The following is an 18,828-nucleotide window of genomic DNA, read 5'->3' as shown; positions in this document are numbered from 1 at the left end:
CTGGGGGTCTGATGCTTCCTCTGCCGCACCGAAACGCACCAGTCTGAGTAGAAAAACCTCAGATTTTCATGAAATTTATTGCAGCAACACAAGATTTATAGCAAAAACACAAATACTGCGTGTGTTTTAAGAGCAGTGATCAGATCATTTCTCTGCAGTGTTTGTTTATTTAGGTGGAAGGAGAAGCAGACAATAGTAATTTGCTAGACGGAGTCAGGGTCAGATTGAACTGAAAGCGAGTGTGGGAAAAAGGAAATGCTTCACTCAAGACCAAATACCTTACCCACAAAAGAAGTTTTTTCTTCTTCTTCTTTTTCCTTTTTGTAGTATGATGAAATCATGGGTCGAACCACAGGGTGTTTAGTTCTCAGGGCAGATGCCAGTTAACAAGCATGTGTTCACACTGTCTTATTGTATGTGGGAGATTGTGTCGCTTGTCTCCAAACAAGCCTGTTCAACTGAAATATACATATTAGTTTTGATCATTTACTCATTTTTTTGCCCATATTTTCTATATTTGAGTCTTACAGGGTTAAATTTATGATAAATAGTGAGAAAGGTGAAGCTGACAAAATAGCCCGATGAACTTAAGACTTTAAGTTTAATCAAAACCTTTTTCTTTTTTTGTGTGATGCCAACAAGACTTTTTAAGTTGTGCAAACCTAATTCCTGGTGGAGACGACATGTGACTACGAAGCAACAACTTCTACTGACATAAAAGCAACACATTTCTATTCATTTCTATTGATATCTTGACTTGTATAAACAAGAAAATAGAAGTTGTTCAAACTAAGAAGGTTGCTGAATTAATTTGTGATTTTTAGTTGTGCAAACATGTTATTAAAAGTTGTTTCAATTATGTATCTTGTTGAATTAACTTATCTTTTGTAGTTAAACTATGTAATTTGCCTACGACAGAAAGAACTATACAAAATTGACTTATCACCATCAAAGAACATTCAGAATGTTTTTTTCTAATTTTATTTTCACTAATAATTAAAAATCACTAATAATAAATGATGAATAATTCAAAATCCACAGTGGCCTTTTGTTGATACACCCAGTACGAAAACACTACCACGAGGCAAAATCGCATATGAAAATATGACAGATATGAGTAAATATGACAAACAAGAATCTGAATATGAAAATATGACAAATGCCACATATTTAGCATGTTTCTTTATAATCCCCCTCATAAAACTGTGCAAAATATCCTCAGTTCTGAGCTTTCACCCTGTTAGAATAACTGTCAAAATAAAAGCTTGCTGCTTAAATTGAGATACTGTGAATAACTTGTACAAACTTTCAAGCTTTAGATTTTATCTCTTAATTCTGTGAACCCCAAAACCCTTCCGTGAGTTTCGCAGGCGTGTCCTATTTTTTTTTTAATCGCTAAAATTGCACCATCTGTCAGAGCCAGACATTGTAAAAACAGACAATAAAAACAACTTGCAGACAGTCCTTCAACAATCCACCTATGATGCATCTTTATTCATAAAAATGAAACAAATCTCAGCTAAAATCATCATATTTTAACAAATTCACTTATTCTACATTTGAATTAAATTTGTACATATACGTATTTGGCAAAAATGTATCATTTGCTCCAACCAGATTCTGCCAAAAACTAAAAGTTGTGCAGTTCTTTACACAACTATGAAGTCATTTGGGATTGTTAAGATAGAATTAGCGTATCCTAAAAAGCTGAATATAGATGTCAAATTGTGAAATCAAGCAGTGTTGTCGCTTAACATAAGGCCCGGGGTGACTAATTGGGAGGACCGGGACAATTCCTGGTGGGCCGGTCTGATGTTTGGGCGCGAGGTCCGGTGTTCAGTCATGGCTCTAGGTTGATCAATCTGTTGCTGCCTCTGTTCCTGGGCCGCCTCCACTGGCAGCTCTTTTTTTTTTTTGCACACGCACCGTGACGTAACACGTCCGTGCACACGGTCAGAGGTGTTTGAAAGATGAAAACAGGAAGAGCAAGGATGGTGTGGAGAAGGCAAGAATTAAAAAGAGGAAAGCTCTGGAAACAGACGCAGCCGAATGTGCAGAAATTGAAAACTTTTTCACTAAAGCTCGCAGTTCAAAACGACAAATGAGGCCGAGGAAATGGATACGGACTTTCTTGAACTTTGCAAATCACCGTTCAAGTTAATTATCAAATCAATTAATTGTGTGTCATTGTTGCGTAAAACATAACATTATATAATTTAAATAATAGTATATGCGACCACATAACTGGGAAACTTTGTCCTGCTCTTGTCAGAGTCAGAAGAAAGATGATTCTGTGTTCTTGTTTGTGAACCAAAGTTGGTTGTCCAGAAGGTAAGAGTTCCTGTCCTGATTCTCTGTTTAAAGAGGTTCTCTGGTAGGCTGCAGGAGACTTTAGTGTTTGGATTGTGCTAGTTTGGTTTTTGTACGATTTCATTTGGACGACTATCTTGAGGCCCCTCCATGTGGTTTAGTGAGGTTTTCTGGAACAGTTCTACAAAGCCTCAAGTCTCTTGTAATGTTGGAGTAATTCAGCCATATATGTTGGAAAACACATTTTCTTTGTCCATTAATCTGTTTGATTTTTCCAGTAATTCATTTCTTGTTTTGGTTTATAACATGCCAAACCCAAATATATTCAGTTTACTGTCATAAAAACCATCTTTAAAAAACTATCTTAGTTTATCAGAAAGATAGTTGATAATGTGTAAACTGTTGCAGCTTTTGAGCCGTAGAAGGTTTTAATCTTTGGAGCCGAGTATCAAAAAACATTTAGAAACCAAACATCAACAAAACACTCAAAGATTTGAACATCATTAAAGGGAAATTCAGCTTTTGCATGACAATGTCTAATAAAAGGACATAAATGTGTGATGTTCATCCTTTGGAGCTTTCTCTTCACATCTTCTTCCACCTGGACTGGTTTGGTCGGGAGCATGTGCAACAAACGTGAAAAACTGCACTTTAACATCAATGAATGACACTGAAGTTTAATCTCTACATAAATGAGACTGAGTCTGGATGTGCTGCTCTGTCATTAACTCCTAAATTTAGGGAAAGTTCAAACAAAAGAGGACATAGTTCAGATAAGACTTGAGAATGAGCTTACATTGAACAAACATCTCAGACTTTCTGAGCTTCAGCACCACTAGCAAGATATTTGAACAACAAGCAACTCAAGAGATCCAGAAGTTGGAGAGAGTTAGCTTTAGCCGAGCCAAAGAACATGTGGGACGCTAACCTAGCAAACATTTCAGACTTTTCTCTGTGAACACACAAACACACAAAATGGGTTGGAAGTGGTTGTTTTAATAATGACAAAAGGAAATAGTTTGAGAAGGAAGCTCAGATCTGCACATCTGATCAATGGCAGCATGAAGTGGGTTTCAGGGTTTGTCACAGGGGTGGACCCAAATCAGACGTTATACTCATAGCTGCTTTTCCACAGTCAACATCCTACTTACTCAAAACACAGAATTAGAATTAACTGGAATGCGTTTATATGCAGCAGCCACCTTTATACACATTTAAAGTTTGGGCTTTTGAGAGAAATTGCAACATTGCAAATAAAAACAATGCCTTTCAACAGAATTAAGTCATGTTTGAAGTGTCCTTGAGCATGACTGCTTCAGTGCTAGCTCCACTACTTCCCTGCTTTTACTTGCTGGGAGCTTGAACTTAAGAATGTTGATTGCAGGGCATTCTCCCTAATATACCAACTTTTCTCCTCTTTCACTCTGTCCTCCCTCCTACACCTCCATGCTTTGCTCCTGTAATGACTCAGTTTCCCCTCTGGCATGCCTGGCCCTCAGGGATCAATAAAGTTAATCTTATGTTGCCTTACCTTATCTTGCCTTGGATCCCAGCCTCATTAGGAAATGCTGGAACTTTTGCCATATGGGGACTGAATGAAAGTAGGCCCAGGGCCCAAAAATGTGTTTTTAGGCTTAGTTCTGGTGGCAGCGGTGGTAATATGTTTTAATAAATCTCAAGATGTTTTCCATACTTGGAAAGCTTTGAAATCAAACCTGCAGTGCTCCGGTTGGTTTAAATAAAACCACTGTGTGCCACATGTGTTTAAAATGTTGGTTTCAGGGCACATAAACACAGTTCACCATTGTTCAGTCTGCAGATTTTACATGACAAAATGACAGAAAGAGCAAACATAAGCGGTGTGCAAACAAAAGTGGTCCAAGCAGGAGAAAAAGCGAAAAAAAAAATTCAAAGTGCTGTTGCAACTTACCTTTGTTCCTGACTGGGATACATTTAATTTTCACTTCAATTCATCTCGACTTGTCAACAGGACTGCCCTTAATATTCATCCAGTATCTATACCCATCTTCAATAGGGCTGGAGTCTATCCCAGCTGACTGAGGGCGACAGAGAGAGACAAACAAGCACACTCAAATTCACACGTACAAACTATTTAGAGTGACCAATTAACCTCAGCATGTTTTTAGACTGTAGGAGGAAACTGGAGTACCCGGAGAAAACCCACACGTGCACCTACAGAACATGCAAACTCCATGCAGAAAGATCCCAGGCCTAGGCTGGTACAAGAACCGTGGATCTTCTAGCTGCAAGGCGACAGTGCTAATCACCAAGTCACTGTGCAGCCCCTGTCTTTAGCAGAGATGGCTAAATTCCTTCCTTGTGGAATTCATCTCCTTTACACACTACATGTATCGTTTGAAGAATGCATTAAAACAAAATCGAGTCTGATTTCCTACAAATTGAGACCAAACTCCAATAAGGAATATATTACAGATGACAGACATGACTGTATTTGTAGACATTAGAATAACAGTGATTTTGTTTTAGCTTTACGTGCCAATAGTTTCTTTAAAATTCACTATTTTTGTGCCTCCCTGGAAATACTGTCCATGCTAGTGAGCACCTAACTTGTAAAAAACCCAGGTGTTGCTTCCACTGTTCGCACACATGCGCTGCTGTGTACTGTCAGTGTTGGACGTTATACATCAATCACAGGTTAGAAAGATCTATTGTGGGTCAGCTGAGCATAGTGCTACTCTTTTCTCCTCATTCTCTGTGGGTGGTTTGTCAGGATTTGAAAAGACATCTGTTGCGAAGCGCAGTAGCATTCCTCTTGGCCCCAAACCATGATAATAACCTCGGCTTGTCAAACAGGAGATCATGCAGCAATGAAGAGAGATGGTTGGTGGACGAGGTGGCGTGGGTGGTGACTGTGGCGTGGCGCTGACGTTCATTCACATTTACACCTGAAGTGGATAAGTGAAGAAGAGAAAAAAGACGGAGAGAGACTTTTCTGTTATAAACGCATTCATTAAGTTCCTCTGTGGTGTCAATAAAGCATATCTGACCTCAATCAAACTGTCAAAGAGCTGGAAGAAATGCACGTGCGCCATGATTGATTTCTCAGCCACAAGCTGAATAGAGTGCAGGGTAATGTAAGGGGAAGGAAATCACTCAGAGGAACATGAAAATGGACGGAGAGGCTGACAGGCTGATAACAGCGTAGCATGGCAGGGGGGAGAAAGGAGGGCGACACAGGTGAGAGCAGGGGACTGTGACAACAAGATAGAATTCAAAAAATTTCTCCTTGAGTCGGCCATAAAAACCTTAAGAAAGCAGGGGTGGAGGCCGCGTCAGCATTTCAGCTGTAATGGGTCATAAAGTGGGCTCAGTCGCAGCCATTTCTGCCAAGATCATTGTCCTCATCCTTGGGGGAGGCGACAGGGAAGGCAGTGTCACCCGGTCCTGTGCGAGAAACGACCCAAGGCAGGTAAGGGCTCCAGCATGGAAATTGCAGAGTCTGAAAATCACCAATGCCATTTTAAAGCCCCCCCCCCCCCCCCCCCCCCCCCCCCCCCCTCCCCCCCCCCCCCCCCCCCCCCCCCCCCCCCCCCCCCCCCCCCCCCCCCCCCCCCCCCCCCCCCCCCCCCCCCCCCCCCCCCCCCCCCCCCCCCCCCAAGGGCTTTCTCAGCCTGATGTACCGGCAGATTTCTGTATTCCAGGTCGTGAAAGTTTACTGTTGATTAACTGTACTGTCTACGAGGTTGCCACTAAAATGCAAATCTCTCTTTTCTTTAAAAATGATTGCAAAATACAAAAAAAAAGCCCCATTTTTCACTTATCTTTAGTGCTTTCTAACCACAGAAATTTGTATTTGTTTGCATATATTAATTTTTGCAAAGGTTTCAAGGTGTTTTGACCAAAATAGTGGATGTGAGTTTTGAATGTGAGGTCACAGCATTGAAAAATTACATTTTAAAACATATTTTTCTCGAGAAAAAAAAAGTAGTTTTTGGGACAATATACAAGATACTACATTAGTATTTTTCTTCTGGACTCTTTTTTTTTTAAGAGACAGAAAGAACCTCTAAAAGAACTGTTCATAATGAAAAAATTATATTAAAAAAAACCCTGCTAGTTAACAAACTGAATTTTTACATGTGTACAACAGGAAACCTAACTTACATCCATGATATTGCAGTGGAGGTAGACATTAGGAGACAAATGTAGGATATCAAAATGTGGACAAATAAAAGCAAGGTGTTTGCGTAGCTGGGTAACTCTGGAGTCTAATTTACCTGAACCAAGTATTTAAAAGATGTTATTTTTGAAAGAAGAAATACAACTTACGTTATATTCTGCTATGAATAAGTTGAATTTATAGCCACTGTAGCTAAACTCAAGTGTTTTGCTGATCCAGCTTTCTTTAGTCTGCTCTATTTAGTGATTTTTTGGCTAATGTTTTAACTTATATTTCTGAGTCAGTTCCCTGATAATGTAATTGTCTCTTCTTCTGCTGTTACTGTCTTACTATGTTCACAGAGAAGCAAACTTTAGAGGTAGTGCAATCGCATACAAACTCAATGCAAACATGCAGTTAGATCCCATTTTTCCCACAACAAGGCCACCTTCATGCACATGATGTAAGCAGAAGATTTGCCTCACTTTCTGTCTGAACATACCTTCACCCCGTGTCCTCTCAGCATTTACTCACATAATGTAATTTCCACAGAGGCTGATGATCAGCAAAAGTCTGGGTGTGGGCCTGTTTCTGTGGACGTGTTTTCACATCATGTACAGAAAGTGTTGCAGGACGCCTTTCTCTTCTGTCACCTTCCACGGCGCGGCAATAAAACAAACAAAACCAACCATGTACGAGCTTGTTATTCTTGTTTTTCCTCGCACTACATTTTTGACATTTTCACGTTTCTATAAACCTCTCGATTCTAAAGATGTCATTTCAAATTTCTGAACCAACTTCCAAATAACCACACAGATATCCCCTGGGCTCTGTGTTGTTTTTCTACTCACACTGTATGAGTAATAGACGTAGCGAAGGGAAGGTCCAGATAGAGAGGCATTCGAGAGGAAGAGGAGGAGGTGGAGCCGAGGAGAGCTGAATAGAAGGTGATGAATGAGATGACTGAAGGCAAAGAGAAAGAGCGAAACAGTGAGCGAGAAGTGGATTTTAAATTACATGGTGGCTCATGTCAGCAGTCGTAATTAGTAGCTTGGTCAGGTGTGGTGAGTGGGACAGGAAGTTCGAAGAGACGGGCAAAACACCACAAAAATGAAGAGGAGCCTCATGAGGAACACAATCCACCTGACAGTGCAGTGCAATATGAACTTCCCTTTAATGGGAGAAAATTGCCGAGAACAATGTTAAGAAGCCAATGAATGAAGATCACACCAAGGACAGGAGTATAGAGCTGCTGTTTGTCGTGTGTCGAGCACGTGTAGGACGAGTCTGAAAATTCATACAATTCCTAAGCTGGCTGGCAGACTGCCAAATCAAATGTTGCTTTTGGAGAAAGGAACAAGAGGAGAGGAGACTGGGGGAGTGGGAAAAAGCTGGGCTACAGATAAACTTACAGTAAATCTGAGTAATGACACATTCTGTACCTCAACCCCTGCTGGGTAGCACAGAGGGACACTTGAATACAACCACAACACACCCTTAGCACTGTTTCAGCCATTTATTTGTCATTAGGTCAGCTTATAAAGACTAGCACAGCTTCATGTTGCTGCAACTTGTATGTAGTAGGTTTAAAATTGAAGCAGAATGGAAGCAGAACCAAAATTAAAGTACAATAAAACCTTGATTTAAGATAAGAATGTGGCTAAGTTGTGTTATTTGGGTCAGAAGTGATCAAATCTCTGAAAAAAGGGTATAAGCAGAAGAAAAAAGGAAGCAAAGTGCAGGAAAACACAGTGAAAGATCATTTTTAAAAAATGAATCCTGAATAGTCTTGACTGGAATCCAATGTGTCTTTGGTTACGATGCCCTAATGATCACTTAAAACTATGATTTTGACTCCACAAACTAAACGTTGTCCAGAACTTTTTTAGTTTTCAAATGTTTAGTTTCCTAAAGCTCAGAATCAGCAAGTGCCTGTGTTAGAGAGTCATACAAGTAACTCATAGAGTGGAAACACTTCTGCTCGCAGCTGTTGCTGTGGCGAAAATGTGGATATTACATTTCTTCATATTGAAGGAGTGTCACCTTACTGACTGCATTTAAGCCAAACTGTCTAATTAAGTTACAGAGAATAACAGAAATGAGTGAGAATTATTAGTTTTTGCTTCAAATGTGGGGAAATTAGAGTTCTTTTTCAAAGACTGCTACAGAAGATAGAGAGCTTTAAGTTTTTATTTCAGGATGTTTTTGATGCTGTGTCATTTATGTGCACAGTTAATCCTATGAGACTGCCTTTGACACATTAAATATATAAATTCTGGTTCAACTTTTCCCAGTCTCACTCCACACTAAACACGTATAAAAATGACCTCATCTCCTCTGCCTGACTTCCGAACACAGCACAGGTATGCATCCCTCTCACCCACACTGTCAGAAAATGAAGATGCATTTGGGTGATCCGGACATAGCTGTGTGACAGGCACTGCTAAATCCCCCCCTCCTACCCCTTCTGGAGAAAACCTCTTGCCCCGGGCCAAGGGAGTGACACACACACAAACACTGTCCAAAGAGGAGTCATGGGGCAAAGAAGTGGAGGGGGGAGGGAGCACGAGAGGAAAAGGGAGTGTATCTTTCTCTCTCTCTTACTCTGTCAGAGACGCACACCTTCTCTCCTCCCCCGTAAGAGAAGACTCGCACCCTCGAGTGTTCAGTTGCGCAGTCAGTCAGTCAGTCAGTCACAGTCAGGTACACAACAGACTGAGGTCGGCCGAGACAAGAAACAGAGAACAGACACTGGTTGCTCAAAGACACTCCAGCTCAGGGAGGGCACAGAAAACCTGCCCTATGTGTGGTTCCTCTCAAGGCTTCACAGTAAGTGTACAACATTTATCTCAGATCATCTTATTGATAAGAAAAGAGTGTTAGATTTTCTCACTGCTTGATTTCTCTTCTGCATAAAACCACTGTCCCCCTACGCATGTCAAACTAAGGTAAAGTGTGCTTTCTAGAGTCTTACATGTTGTCCCACGAGTCCCAGCTGTGCGCTTTTGACTCATGTCTTGATTTTTCAGAATATATTTTCTGCTGTGTCACTGGGTTCATTGGTTTCAGAGTGAGCTGTCACTCTTGTGACAGTCATTCCGAGTCAGCTGTGGTGAAAGACTTCAGAGAAAAAATAGGGTGAAACGTCGTCCATAAATCTCATCTCTCTGCACTTTTATTTGCATTTCCTTTTTTTTAATCGCTGAGAATGAGTTGACAACTCCACTGTTATTGCATCGAATTTGCTGCAGATGTAGATCTATGTTAAAATGCAACATTTCTGCTCAATTATCACAACTTTTCTTTAAAATCATAAGCCGAATGACCACTTGATGGTCTTTGAGCTTCCTACTTAAAGATTTGTGTGACTGTGCCAATTTTTTTAAATTATGTGCCTCACAATCATTCACTCAGGTTTCAGTTTGATGCAAGTTTTGAGTTGAGTTTAATCTCTCATCAGGAGGGAAGGTAAGTCACATGAGCGCTTACCAAATATTACCCAGCACAGTGCTTATCAGCCACTATCTCAGAGACAAGCTGATGAGCCGAAAAAAGAAGACGCTGCGAAACAGCACATCTGAGCATTGTCTTTTAATCAGAGGACTTCCTAGATCTTCTTTTTTCAATCTTCTCTGTTTCACAGCTTTCATCCCATCTGTCGGGGCTCTCTGCCTTTGTCAGGGCAGAGATCTCTGACAACAATCTTTCTGAGAAGGAAGGGAGAGACAGTGAGTAACCTGCAGAAAGAAAGAGAAAGAGCGTTTAAACCTGGCCAAGAGCCAAGTCTCGAGTCAGTTCAGAGGAAGTCTGGTCGATTCACTGGGAGTGTTGGTTTCCTCGTGAAAGTGGTCCTGCTCCGGGGGCTGACGTGCACAGGAACCTCCCTTATAGCCTCGTTGTTGCGATTCGGAGAGTCACAGGATGTATGGGACAGTGGGGCCAATGGGGCAGCAAGCACGAAGGTTCCACTTTGAAGTTTGTTTGTCCGGTAGTAGCAGTCGATGGGAAAGTCAGATTCTTCATCCTCAACATCCCCCAACTTGCCGCTGTCTCATAAGGCACACTTCACACCTAATTTTAGCTCCATTCAAATCCTGACTTCCTACTCCATCTGTTGTTTGTACTGTCAGTGTTTTTCCCCCTTAAATTCTGACAAAAGCGAAAACGATGAAAGGAAAAATGTGTCATCGCTGAGTAATTAGACGCTGCCGAATTGCCTGATTTTTACAATATGCTCAAAATGATACTCAAGTGCGTATTTCCCTGCGTTATCTGTCTTTTCTGTAGGCCTACTCCTGTGACTGCACCACAGCCATGTTAACCTCAGAAACATCACCCCAGAGCTCGGGGATCACCACTGAATCATCGACGCAGGACGTAGACATGACCTCATGGAGCGAGGCCGACTTTGAGGAAAAGTGCACTTACATCGTGAAGGACCAACCTTTGGACGAGGAACCCGAAAACAACAGCAGGACGCGAGCTGAGAGATCCTTACCCAGAAACCTGGCCCTGAAGCACCGCCACGACTCAGCAGAGGTACACAAGACCTCCAGTGTTCATGTGCGTTTAATGCAAGAATATTAAGAGCAAGAAAGATTAAATACATCAAAGTAGGTACATGCAGTTATTGTTCAAGTTTCTGGCAACAGCTGACTCCTTGCGTCACCCCAACATCCTTCCATCTACTCATCCATTCTCAGGCAGGAAGTATTTGACATGTTGTTGTCTAATTTGAGCCTTTCCTCTCTGCTATGTGTGTGTTGAGACAATAGCCGAGCCCCTCAGCACTCAGCCCGAGGGCGCTGTGATTAGTAGCTATCTTAGATTCCCATCCCCTTTTGTCCAAGCAGAAAATTATACCATAAAGTAAAACTGAGAAACTGGGACCCAGAAGGTTTGTGACACCATAAACAATCCTCTGAATTTAAATGCAAAGCAGTTAAATCATTGAGGAAATCAGACATAGTTTGATAAATGTAGAATAAAAGAGGACTATATATGAAGAGAAATTTTACATTTCCTCACACAAGAGTCTTTTCTCTTTCAAAGTAGCAAAATACCCAAATTACAACTTTGACCTTCCAACAAGACAAGTCTGGAATCTGGAGAGGTTGACACTTAAGAACAGGACATCTTACAGTCATCTGTGACACAAGGGCACCTCAAATGGAGCCAAAGCTAAGAGCAAAACCAAACTGGAGAGGAACTGTAAAGTGAAGCATGGCTGCTCAAGCTGTATATGCTGTGCTTGTATTGCTCCAAGATGAAAGAGAGAATACATTACCGTTGCTTTAGGGCCTTGTTTTTTTTTTTTTTTTGCTTTTTCAACACGGAGCTCAAGGCGCCGTTAACCGGTTTGGGGTGTGACTATGACACCTTATCCACTCTGGAGGCTTGAGACAGAGGGGTGAGTTTCACACCTGCAGGTAGCAGAACAAGAGTTGTGGTGAAATTTTAATATGGAGGAGAAACTAAAGATAACTGGGGTGATTGGTCTTATGAAATATTCAGCGTGTGAAGGAAGGAGCACATTCTGTCACAGCCTTTACAAAATTTTGCTCTCATGAGAATTTGTCAGGACAGCCAATATATAGCAATCAGAACAAACGTGCTTGAATGGTTATTTCCTTTTCTCCAGTGAAAAGGTGAATTGACCTGATTCTGTTGGTTAATCACCAAGAGAAGATGGAGGAGCAGATAAGGACAACTGTATTCCCTGGATTCTCATCCCTCTAATTATGTTTTCCAGCTCAGAGTGCATCCGGCTGCTTGCTCAGACCTCCAATTTGTGGAGCTACTCTGTTGTTTCATGAGTCTGTGTCCTGTTTGTTGAACAGGTGCTTGGGGTTACCAGCAAGGAGTTGATTCCTAAGGGGACACGTTTTGGCCCTTTGGTGGGGGAGACCTACACCAACGAAACTCTGCTGAAAGACGCGAACAGAAAGTACTTTTGGAGGGTGAGTTAGCTGCATGTGACGCTCTGGATTTGTGTGCAAAATTTAAAAAAACAAACTGTGCGTTTCAAAACCGTTGACATCCTGTATCTCCAGATGGAGACGCTGTTGCGGCTGTGGCCTTAGTGGCTGTGGTCAATGTCTGACATCCTGTGAAAGTGCCTGCCAGTCCACGGGGACCGTTAAACGTCTCTCGATGTTTTAAATTTTTTATGCACCGTACGTACATTTGCCAATTCCGTGCACGGCAGTCTGAGGTCACACTCACACACAGCTGTTTGGTTTCAGTGACGCAGCGCTTCTCTTCTCTCCCCGCTTCGCTCAGTAGTGGTATCACTGCCAGTAAACACACCATGCACATGTCCGCACTTCTCCAGACTCACAAACTCTCACATTGACTAAGCGAGGAAGTGGCTTTGAGACTGAGAGCTGTTGTGTTACAAATCAACAGCACAAGGGCATCTTCCATTACACACACGTACACACACACACACACACACACACACACACACACACACACTTCTGTGTAATGCGACAGTGTGGAGTCAGCAATCTTGAAATCATGCAACCCCAACCAAAACTTGCAACAGCCATAACACAGACGATCTGGTAATATTATAGCTGTGACTCAAGCCACGGCACAGCTTCAAAAGTTCAGAGAGCATAAAGAACACATTTATAGATCTAAAAGCCGGGACAGATAACAGTAATGAGTAACATAACAATACTACTATTCAGTCATATTGTGAAATCTATGCTAGTTTCACAACTTTAGGTGACTGACAGGCAGCAATGAGCCATCTCAACTGACAGAACATACAGTATTTACCATAAAGGTGTCAGGAAACTGTGACCTCATGGTTTCAGATGTGTTGGTGCGTCATCATTAACTGAATTATCGCTCATCTATTTATGTATTCTGCTGCTGTCACACTACAGGTCTTCTCAGAGGGGCGCTTACACCACATCCTGGACGGTTTAAAAGAAGAGCAGAGCAACTGGATGCGTTACGTCAACCCAGCATGCAACGTGGCCGAGCAGAACCTGGTTGCCTGCCAGAGCGGCTTGGACATCTTCTTCTACACCGTGAAGCCCCTTCAGCCAGGACAGGAGCTGCTGGTGTGGTACTGCTCTGAGTTTGCCCAGCGCTGCAACTACCCTCCACTGGGGCAATTGGCTATTGATAATACTGGTGAGTGTGCTGGTTTTGTCCATTTAGTTTTAACCGAGTGTCGCCGAAGTTAACAGAAACCATCCCCGTGCCCACGCTTTGAGACATATCTGGTATGCACTGTCATTGTGAAGTCAAAAGCGCCGACTGACACACTCTTTGTGTGGGTGTTTAAGAAGTTACTCAGTCACACCCAGAGGTCCTTTGTTAAAAGCATGACACAAAGGAGGATAGTGGAGTCCTGAAAGCAGAGAGGGGCTGTCTCCAGGTGCAGCCACAGTACCACAGTAATTGGAGCCCAATTTCAGGATTTCAGCTGACGTTTCCCCCCTTTTTTTCCTTTCTTTCTTTCTTTTTTTTTTAACTCTGGCAGCTCATTCACACTCCAAACATTTGGCTTTCATTCACAAACACACAGAGTGTGCATGTTAGCAGGGAGGCCACATGCACGCAGCAAAATACTCATTTATACAAGAAGCTGCTGGAGGTGCTGATGGCAATCTGGCACGACTCCTCTTATTTATTTGGCTCTTAAGAGGGAAGAGAGGTAGGAAGTGCTCCAGTGACTACTTGAACTTCCTGACAAGGTGACTCGCTGACAGATTGATATCTCACTGAGTGTTTGTTTGCAGAGAGCTGTCCTCGCAGGGCTGGGGTGAGGGTAGCAGGAGTGAACAAAAGATAAGGCTTGCTGTTTTCTATGCTGTGTCCAAGAGTAGAAGGGACATACATGCATATCACTGTGTTTTGTGTTCTTCTGTTTGTCAGCTTGAGTCCTTTTGTTTGTTCTGATCTAAGTCAGTAAAACAGAATCTCTCCTAACGACTTCCTAATGTGGAAGGATTTGGTCAGATTTGACAGATATGGATCCAGATGTCCAGAACTTAGAGGAAAATAAATACTATTTAGAGGAAAGTTATCGTGTTGTGGCTTATAAATATTGGAATCTGTGGTTTAGGAGTCTGCTTAGGATCAAAATTTGTTCCTTGTATCCTGTATCCTGTGTTGCACTTACAACTGAGCGGGCCTCTAATGCAAATAACACACTGTATCCACTGCCTGTCCTTTATGCTATCTGTATCCTGATCAGACCCCCATTGTCTAACTTCTGGTGTCCACTTTCACAGAGTGGAGGGGTTTGGGAGGCACAGACAAGCTGGTGAAAACACACTTGGAGGAAGTAGTTGGATTAAAATAAATTCTTTAAACAGTGATTTCTACTAAGAATGTACGCAATCACCTTAAAGTCATGGCTATATGTTTCAATCAGTTGAAGGATGGTACTGTTACACCTATTGTATGCTGATTTCTCTTGTGTCTGATGTTATTTTTTCTGCATTGTTTTTTTTGTCTCACAGAACAGACTCGAGAGAAGACCACAGGGAAACGAGGACACAGCGTCTCTGAAATCCTTCGAGACGAGCCCTCCACATCCCTGTCTGCACGGCCCAGGCGTTTGGACAGTCCTTTGTCTCAGACCAATGTCTCAGCAGTTTTTCCCTTGTGTCCCCATGTTGTCTACCCACCCTCAGAGTCTCTGCATGCTCACAGATATGCACATCTACCGCCTCTGCCCTCCTGCAACCCTCCAGCCGCCAAAAGGCCAGCACTAAGTGTCCCCTCGAGTTTGCGCTTCACTTTTCAGCACAGTCAAAGCCCTGTTGTTGCCAAACCTTACCAGGAACCCTCGGTGCCTGATCACATTCATCCCGCTCTGAGGCACGGCCCTTATCTGCTGCCTCACTACTCACTCGGCCTTCTACCTCACTCGTACCCGTTCTACAGCGACCGACTGAAACCTCGTTTGACCCTCTCGTCTCATTTGCCGCCTTTTGACAACTATGCACACTTTCTACATCCCTTAGCCAATGGCTGCAAAGACTCAACACTTCCACCGTCCAAACCAGACCTCATTCTTTCACCAACCCATGAGCACAAAGACAGAAAGGACCTCATATCCAAAAAGACAAACTACCTCAGACATCCTCCCAGTGACCTCAGAGATTTCAAACCTCCCAGCAACATTCCCACAGACCTCACTGTACCTTCCACATCCAGTGCCTCTTCCATGGTGACTGAGCTCCGCAGAGCGCTGCCCTCTCTTGCACCTGGAGGATGCTCGCCGCCTGTGGGCATGGCTGCCTCCTCAAACTGCCTCCCCTCCAAACCTACCTCTGCCACTCAGAACAATACTGAGGACCCAATGGACCTCAGGAAAACCAAACGAGAAGGGCAGATCATTGGCTACAAGACCTTGTCCTACCCTCTCACCAGGCAGAACGGAAAGATCCGGTATGAGTGCAACATCTGTGGAAAGGTCTTTGGGCAGCTGTCCAACCTCAAGGTTAGTTCCTCTTCATCACATTAAAGCAAAATGGAAGAAAATTCTAGTGTGCAGCCATACAAAGTGACTGTAGAACGTTAGAAGTTGCCTGTTGCTGTGCTTTCTTGAGTTTAACAGAATAAATGTAACTTTTAATGTCTGACATCTTGTCCTCAGGTCCATCTGCGAGTACACAGTGGCGAGCGTCCCTTTAGGTGTCAAACCTGCAACAAGAACTTCACTCAGCTGGCGCATCTGCAGAAACACTATTTGGTTCACACAGGCGAGAAGCCTCATGAATGCAAGGTAAAGCTCCAAATGTTAAAGAAATAATTCTACATTCTGGAAAAATACTGTTAGCTTAGCATAAAGATTCAAAATTACACTATAAATTATAAGCTGTAAATAACGTCCACATCGAAAAGCAACATTTGTACAAATAGTGATTCATTCTTTAGAGCATTTCACTGTAAAATTACTATATTTACTGCACTAAAATCAGAAGGAATAGCATTATTTTCCAGATATTTCTATTATTGAAAAGAAAATGGATGCATAATTAGTATATTAAGGATTTTTTTTTACAATGTACGTCTACATGTTTGTACAAAACAGCAACCAGCAATTATGACAGACCAGAAAATGACTAATTAACACATCCTCCTCCGCTCTGTTCTGACACAGGTGTGCCATAAGAGATTCAGCAGCACTAGTAACCTGAAGACCCACCAGAGGCTGCACTCTGGTGAGAGGCCTTACCAGTGCAAGCTCTGCCCGGCCCGCTTTACTCAGTTCATCCACCTCAAGCTCCACAAACGCCTCCACAGTGGTGAGCGACCTCACCGCTGCCCTCACTGCCCTTGTGCCTATCTCCACTACTGCAGCCTGCAAGTGCACCTCCAGGGCTTCTGCCCTCTGTCGCCCTCAGCCTCCCACAGACACTCGCCGGAGGAGCTGCACAAAGTCAACACTGAGATCGAGGGGTTCGACATGAGTGAGGCAGCGGAGCAGCTCGAGGCCATGGCTGCAGAGGTGGTGATGGACAAGGGGAGTATTTTTGATCTCATACAGCAAATAGAGAGTCATGTCTCAGGCCACCATGATGGTGCCAGAGAGGAGACCGAGCTGATCGTCCACAAATCTGCAAAGGTGCGTTCTGGTGTTGAGCTGCATCATGACAGCCCTGTACCTCTGCATCCAACTAGCATCAAACTGGAGTCAGGCTGCGTATCAGAGCCCTAAGAGAGCCCTGCTAATCCATTCATATAATCCTTACAGGTCAGCTCAGCAGCTGTCTCTTACTGCCCTATTTGAAGTAAAGCCTTATCTCAATCACGGACTGCCTCGCCTACATGCTACAGAGACTGCAGCTTGTGAAGAATCAAGACTTTCCCAGCAAGGCCTGGAACCAGTCACTTCATTGATTTAATGTATTTGTTAATTTATTAAGTTGCTAACTTTAATCTATAACACATACTTGTGGTATTTCTTTTTCTGATATTTGTTTCGTATTTCTGGGACACACTGATGGAACAACTAAACGGGTTATGCGTAATAAGACTTCTTTTGTGGTTTCACTGCGTGAGACTGAGTGTTTCTGTTTGTGTAGGTGTACGTATTTATGTCTCCTGATTAAAGTGACGATTACTGTACAAGCATGACTGTGTAGTGTAAGTGAGCTCAGCACCAGGGAAACCTCAGCTGTTTGTATATAGAGTATGTACTCGGCTTGTGTTGATGATGTAGATAAACATCCTGTTATGAGTCCTGGAATATTCACCAGCGACAAGTACCAACCTTTCACCCTGAAAAAAAAAACTCAAAACACGCACAGCAAAATTATTTGCATCAGCAATAAGATTCTGCTGCTAATTTTGATTATGTATCCATTTTCTAGTTTCAATATAAATCAGCTGGTACACAAATCACCCACAACAGATGACTCCACAGTTTGTACCGCTATATAAGAATACAGAAACACTTGTAATTGCTTATGTCATTTCTGAGCACCAGTTCTTGTAACTGGGAAAGAATTAATACATTCAGTTACAATACATCTTAAAGGTTATTAATGCTGCACTGATATGAAACATTAATATATTCCAACACACTGTGGCAGAAGGACAGACAGGCCGTGTGACTTTCTGTAGTGTTATCCCTCTGTGATCTCATTACAACTTACATGAGTGTCAGGTGGCAAAAGGCTCAAAGTGGCTACGCGTTGATGAGACAGCTACAGAGCGACTCGCTTCCTCCTCGCTGGTGAGAAGTCACTGATCAGATCACAGGGTGTCGACCAGCTGCTCTGGAACTTCTCCTGCGTGGAGAGAAAAAGAAATGAAAGAAGAATAGTCCAGCAGGTGTCAAAAGCGATTTTTGCAATGCTGTGACATGACCTCTGGCCTATCTGGATAGGAGGAATTTCAAAATAAGAGCAATAAGTGGCTAAATAAGTGTGATACATTTCTATTAAGACAATAAATAGCCAGAGGGAGCAAAGAATATTGTTGTTTTATTTAATTTATCTTTATTGGGTTTTTCTTCCAATTAATAGCCTGGGATGCAAACTGAGGATTATAAAAAAAGTAGCCATTAATCATTCTGATCATGTGTTAAAGCCTTTTCAAAATATATAGTTGATCAAAAAAATGTGAGATATTAGTTTACTGCTTGTGAAAGTCTGATCTTACACAAAGAATGTGGCCTTGCTAGTCATTATATTAAATCACAAACTATAGCAACAGGTAGCCAAGTAGCTATAAAGCACATTTTTCTGTGATTCCTTTTGCATTGTGTTGCCTAAATATTTTATTGTATTGTAGATGGACATAATTTTCCATGTTTTATCAGTAACACGAATGGCAGATTTGCTCTGATTGTAAATAGCTATTTATTTGAGGTATTGTGTGATGGAACTTTGTAGGTG

The 18,828-nt window shown here is 42.3% G+C and overlaps 1 protein-coding gene across 1 annotated transcript; it reads left to right on the top strand.

The window, feature by feature from the left end:
- The first annotated feature begins 9,133 nt into the window (after window positions 1-9,133).
- On the top strand, window positions 9,134-17,561 carry prdm1c (PR domain containing 1c, with ZNF domain). Its single transcript, XM_022189402.2, has 7 exons — window positions 9,134-9,280; window positions 10,739-10,990; window positions 12,292-12,411; window positions 13,348-13,600; window positions 14,938-15,923; window positions 16,080-16,208; window positions 16,587-17,561. The coding sequence occupies exons 1-7, from the start codon at window positions 9,254-9,256 to the stop codon at window positions 17,142-17,144; spliced, it is 2,325 nt and encodes a 774-aa protein (XP_022045094.1). The 5' UTR covers window positions 9,134-9,253; the 3' UTR covers window positions 17,145-17,561.
- The last annotated feature ends 1,267 nt before the right edge of the window (window positions 17,562-18,828 follow it).

Source organism: Acanthochromis polyacanthus, chromosome 16, assembly GCF_021347895.1.
Source record: "Acanthochromis polyacanthus isolate Apoly-LR-REF ecotype Palm Island chromosome 16, KAUST_Apoly_ChrSc, whole genome shotgun sequence".
Taxonomy (NCBI): domain Eukaryota; kingdom Metazoa; phylum Chordata; class Actinopteri; family Pomacentridae; genus Acanthochromis; species Acanthochromis polyacanthus.
This window is presented reverse-complemented; position numbering and strand designations above follow the sequence as displayed.

Coding starts and splice junctions, on each gene's coding strand:
- prdm1c (XM_022189402.2), top strand. CDS start 9,254: ATGTGTGGTTCCTCTCAAGGCTTCACA. Junction 15,924..16,079: donor GGCAGCTGTCCAACCTCAAG/GTTAGTTCCTCT, acceptor TCTTGTCCTCAG/GTCCATCTGCGAGTACACAG. Junction 16,209..16,586: donor AGAAGCCTCATGAATGCAAG/GTAAAGCTCCAA, acceptor GTTCTGACACAG/GTGTGCCATAAGAGATTCAG.